We start from the raw sequence: 6,000 nt of genomic DNA, 5'->3' as shown, positions 1-6,000 counted from the left end.
AAATTGGATGCTTATCTTGCTGGGATCCTATGACCCCAGCGGACTTCCTGCCCTCTGGGCAGGGGGCTGGACTCAATCTTCCAAGGTCACTTCCAGCCCTAATGTCTATGAAATCTATGAAATATGGGAGGACTATTCTTCTAAAACCCACAAACATGGGCGGGGGGAGAGGCATGCCCACCTTTTATAGGTTTAATTACCTAACGGGATTTGGAAGTCCCAGGTTTAGTTATCTCCTCTACTTTAAGAGATTCAACTTCCTGATGAATGCTCAAATAACAAAACTATAAATTGATCTTAAGAACACCCCAGCTTCTCCTTCCTTGTACATCCCTGAAGTTCTCTCCAAAATCTGTATGCTGACATACATACCTTGTTTTGAAGTAACTGTTAGCAGGCAGCATATATTATACCTTTAGTTGGGGATAAAAGGTTTAAATAAGAAATCTCCTATAAATGCCGATTGAGGTTGAGAATGTACGTACATATTTGTGTCTGTGAATGTGTTTTCTTAGGATGGCCAGTTATTTAACTAAAGTTTAAGTTCTTGTTAAGAAGATTGATTTAGCTCTATGTAGTTGACAGTGCCACAGCATTTGGTTTTTAAAAGCAGGTCAAGTACATAACAAAGCAGACACATAGAAAATGTGGTGGTGGTATTCAGAAGAGTACAATTTCATGGCTTTTACCCAAGAAGATTTTCTCTTCAATTATTTATGTTTGAAAGTCACCATTACATCCTATGTCTCTTGTGAATTAAATAATATCCCATCTAGAATTGGTAAGAGGAAAACAAGTGTTCATTAAGGAGGCCATTATAAATCTTGCTGTATATTCCTGCATTAACATGAAAACGTATATTTAGATGAAGTTCAGATTGTCAAAAAAGCTCACAAAAGTAGAAATGTAGGAAGTCCTGCAGCTACTGGGCATAATCAAGCCTCAAAAGGGCAATTTTTTTTGATGTGCTGTAGTGTAAGGATACTTGCACAGAAATAGAATTGCCTTAGGCAGTCAATACAGGGACATTATATAATTACTGACAAGGTGAACAGTTATTTCTCAGTTATGCAAATCTGCACAATCTGATTGACTGAGAAGGTATGATTTATCTAATGACTGGATATTTCTAAAACTTAAAGTATGCATATTCCTTTGCTTTTTTTTTAGGGCCAATTAAAAAAATAAACAAACACTTATATTAAAAAATCTCCCTTTTTTCCTCTCCATCAACATCAGTTACAGCAGGATTGACGAAGGAAAAAAAAATCCAATGGCTTCTATCAGCCCATTTAAACTTTGACTAATTTTAAAAGGTAAAAATGATGTTGCTGTAGACAGGACTGCAAAAAGCATTTCTAAGTAAGATACTCTGTTTTTCTCTTTTTTTTTTCTTTTTGCTTTTTTGAAGATGAGGATGAGAAGCAGGCTTTGAAAATACATATCTAGAAATTGCCAGTAGCAAACAAATTATTTATGGTTGCAAAGCAACTTTTCAGAATAATCTGCAGATTTCACATGCTTATAACTTTCTAAAATATTCACTTCCTGGGCTGAAATTTTCTCTGTTTGGTCTCTGACTAAGATTTTAGAACTTTTGAGCAAAACTCTATTGGGTCTGTTTTTTTTGCTTGATGACTACCTGAGTTGTGACAAGGAAAAAATATATCCAATCATGCACTTTTGAACAAGTTACAGGCAATACAGCTGGAGTTTTATGGTTGAAATATGGCTCTTCACTGAAGCTAGAACTTCAAGGAGCCTAAGGTGTTATGGTTCACAGCCCACAATTTGAAGTGTATATGCCAGATCCATACTTTCTGACTCTGTTCAAATATTTGAAAATACATTAATACATCTTTGTTTATAACAATCTGTCATCTTATCCTTAAGACAGAGTCACAGAAAAGCATAAGTGAACATTGTTCAGGTGCCTGAAATATGGAGCAGGATCTTGAGCATGCCCCACTCACCCGCTCCCACTTTGTACACATCAAACTCAAAAATTGGGTACCCCCCGTTCTTAAGGACTGTCTCCAGCATGCTTTGGTGGGGGTGGGGAAGGTGGGAAGATAGGGAAGGAGAGAAGGGAAATACCCTTAAAGCATCCTCACTGCCTCATTTCTAGGTTTAGTTCCTGGCCTCTGGAGTTAAATGCCAATACCTGGGGAAAGAAAAATGCGAAATCTATGCGGGCAAATATGCTGAAGAGATTATCTGAGCTAACCCGTAACAAACTCTGAGGATAGGGGTATTTACTAAGTCTCACTAGCTCTGTAATTTTAGTATCTAATTCCACTTGGGATTCAGAGTCCTGAAACTTATCCTAGAAACAGGGGCCTAAAGAATTGCTTTCAGACACAAACTCTTCATTTAAAACAAGGGTTGTTTGTGCCAACTTATATAATGCCAACTATAGTTAATAATATGTATTGAAAATTCTTTAATCACATCTACTGGTAATGATCCTAACCAATTGCTCAGTGCAGTCAGTGGGGCCATGTCCAGATGAGCGTGGCTGCATGTAGCACCACATACCACGCATTCAGTTGTCCTCTATGCTGCAGGGGAGCAGTGCGGGGGGGGGAGGGAAGTGGGGCAAGAGGTGACCCCTAGATATCCCTGCCACACAGAGCCTGGCCAGCAGCTGCAGCATGGCTCTGGTCAACCAGGTTTTGAGCAGTGCACACTGTGCTCAGTGCACACTGACATAGGTATAGCATGCCCCACTCAAACCAGAGCCTGGCTGACCGGAGCCATGCTGTGACTGCTGGCCAGATTCCATGTGCCAGGGTCACTGCTGCTGCAGCCCCAGGAAGCCCCCGGGAACCCAGTTAAGGTTGCTGGAGCCAGCCCAGTGCTGGCCTCAGCCTCCCCTACCCCATCTGAGATAACCTGCCGCATGCCAGAAGGCGCGTAGTACAGGCGCTCCTCAGGGACAAGTAGAAGCAGCAAAAGTGGGCAGCTGCTAGTTGCCCCAGGGAGCCAAACATCCATACATGTGTGGACATGGCCTAGGAGTCTTTCTATTGGCTTCAATGGATTTGGATCAAGTTCATTATGAAAACTTGTACAATGTTACAGCAATTATGTTGCTTACCTTGCATCAAATGGATGTTGTGCTGCCTATGAAACACTGTTTGTTGCTTGAGATGATACCAAAGAAAAAATTGACTATGATATTCGAAGTCAGAAGTGGATTTGCATGAATAAGGACTGGTACATCATTTATACCAGTGTAAATCTGTATAATTACATAAAAAGCAGCAGTTACTCTGCTGTAATAAAGATAATAAAAGGTGACTAGATGAAACTATAATGGTCAATAATGGTTGGATGGTTTTGGACAACTGCAACTCCCATTGTGAACTCTAATATTAGATATAATCCTATACCTTCCTGCTCATTCTTTAGATTTTTCCTCTGTTTTTCTTTTTATATGTATAAACCTCACATTGGAGATATGGGGTTGAATTTCACTCCCACCAACATTAGAAAGTAGATCTTTACGTTCCTGGAAATCAGCAATTCCTAATCTAAATTAAGATAATTGGCAGGAATTGATTAGTTTTACAGGGGTATTATTAAGGGTTGAGCTCTTGTTATAAAGTGCTCTATTTGCATTTATGGGCTCTCTCAAGATGGAAAGCTGACTTCCTACTTTTTATTTTTATCCCCTCAAACTCTGTAGGTCAGCCCAACCCCAGGGTGCATCCGGGCACTAATGAAGATGTTGTACTGCCCTTACTGCAGAGGACTCCCCACTGTGAAGCCTTGCAACAACTACTGCCTCAATGTAATGAAGGGCTGCCTAGCAAATCAGGCTGATTTGGATACTGAGTGGAATCTGTTCATAGGTAAGAAGAATTTGTATAATCAGAAACAGAATAAGATGACAATAACAGCAAATATCCACAAAGCTTTGAGAAGACTCCAGGAAATACTATGGTTAGTATTTACCTGCTTGGAAAAAAGGAGCTTTAAATCAGGCAGCAATTGAATCCCTCTCACTGTTTAATCAAAGTTTCAGGCTTGTAGTAAAAAAATCACTGTTCCACCCCAGAGCTGTTCTTATTAGAGATATAAAGGTGCTGTGTGACGGAGAGGCTTCCAGGTTGAATTTATTAGACAATACATGAAGCATGCTGAAAATGTTTTGGTTGAAGGTATGATAACAAGTTTAACATAAGAGTGAGATAAATACTGTATATTAGAAATGTTAAAGCTATGGTCTTGCAGGCTGCACAGATATTAGCAACATATAACCACCTAGAGAGCATAAACTGTAACTCCAGCCTTTCTTAATTCCAATACTGTTGAAATTAATGGCTTATAAAGATAACAGATAGGACAAGTAAAGTGCTAGTTCAGGGTTTGGGGTTAAAACTTGACAATCTCTTCCTTTCAGTGTGTTGGATACAAAAAAGGATCACTATGACATCAAAGTGGAAAAGTGTAGGGACCTCTCACTTAATGAAAGCTGTGATTCCAGTTATAGTCACCTGGTGGATAGGGTGGGCTATAAATCAATATAAATAAATAAATCTTTGAGTACAGTGCACCAAGAACCACCGAGAGACAAATAAAGGACTCTAGTTCTCACGGATCAACTTTTTAAAAAATGTATATGTAGCGCAAGGATAGGATGATGAGCAAATGATAGTGCAGCAAGAAAAAATAGCTAAATATTTCAGCCTCTAATGAGTTTCATCATGCCACAGAAATTTAAGCTGGATTGATAGAAAATAAAACCGGTCATAAAATGAAAGACAGAACTGCTGACTGTGACTAAAGGGAGGAAATTCTGTCTTTGTAATTTGTAAGACAGTGCATGGGCAAACTCATTGTGTCTAATTTCAAACTCCACTGAACATTGTGAGTTTGGAAGTTAGGCTCTGACTTACATCCTATCAGATTTGAATTCCACTTAGATGAGGTGGTGCAAAAAGGGTCAGAAAGGAGAAAATTGGATGAAAAATGGAGCAGAGAGCGGGCAGAGTGAAAAACAAATAGTGAGAGAAGGCTATAAAACCCCTGATGTTTAGAGAGAGTTTAATGAATAAATAATAAAGGGCACCCAGCCTCCTGGCCTAATGTTCTTTTATTTAGTTAAGATCATGGCTTTCAACAGCTGACAGTAAAGAGGAATAAGGGATCTAAGGTGTCTCTTTATTCCACTGGGCTGGCTAACTGCATCATGGGGGAACAGTATTGTCAGGTATGGCGCCTACCCAGTTTTACTAGTCCAACCACGAAGAGAGTAAATGAAGAGGAGGGGTAAGAGAAGCCGATTCACCACAGCAACTAAGCTAGAGTTGAAAAGAAAGTAATGTGCACCTGGTAGCATCAGCACAGATTCCTTCCACCTTGAAGTATAAGAAAAACTTAGAACCAAACTGAGACTAATTCTGTTCTATATCGTGACCAGTGCAAGTGTTTGACACACCTTATTCAACATTTCTGGAACACTACAATCAAACCTTTTTTGGTAGGCATCATCACAGAGTGTAAAATTATTATCCATTAAACCTTTACATTAACCATAAGATGTCCCCAGATAAAAAGTTAATTTAAAAGAAGGGGTTCATCCCCCTACTTGCTAAGATGATGGCATGTTACAAAAGTAGGAGTGTTAACATTTTTTCAGGGTCTTGGGAAGGATGGAATAGAATTTTACTGAGATGCCCTATAGAGAAAATAAGATCAAGTTCCTACATTTAATAAAAACTAATTTTTTTTTATTTTAAAGAAATAGCAGGAGCAAATGCTGTTCCATTGGGTAGGTGCCTGAAGTAGACTTAGGTGTTTATGGGCGATCCTATTCCATCATATTGGAGCCCATGAAAAAACATTAATTCATCTGCTTTTGTGACCTAGTATTATCTTAGCTTTAAGACTAAATCACAAAAATCCTCCAAGGTGGGGGATCCACCCACCTTCTACATTATTTTTTTTCCAGAGACTTGAGCAGGATAGAATAGGACTACACTTAAACAGTTA

The 6,000-nt window shown here is 39.1% G+C and overlaps 1 protein-coding gene across 1 annotated transcript in view; it reads left to right on the top strand.

Moving 5' to 3' along the window:
* The window catches only part of GPC6 (glypican 6), a 1,259,017-nt gene that overhangs the window by 953,030 nt on the left and 299,987 nt on the right, over positions 1-6,000 (top strand). Inside the window, exon 4 of the mRNA XM_019529756.1 lies at positions 3,692-3,857. Within this exon, the coding sequence (XP_019385301.1) occupies positions 3,692-3,857 (166 nt within the window). The remainder of the gene's footprint in view (positions 1-3,691; positions 3,858-6,000) is intronic.

This window comes from Crocodylus porosus, unplaced genomic scaffold, assembly GCF_001723895.1.
Source record: "Crocodylus porosus isolate Cpor-Errol unplaced genomic scaffold, CroPor_comp1, whole genome shotgun sequence".
In the NCBI taxonomy this organism is placed as follows: domain Eukaryota; kingdom Metazoa; phylum Chordata; order Crocodylia; family Crocodylidae; genus Crocodylus; species Crocodylus porosus.
The sequence above is the reverse complement of the archived record's forward strand: the minus strand, read 5'-3'. Positions and strand labels throughout refer to the sequence as shown.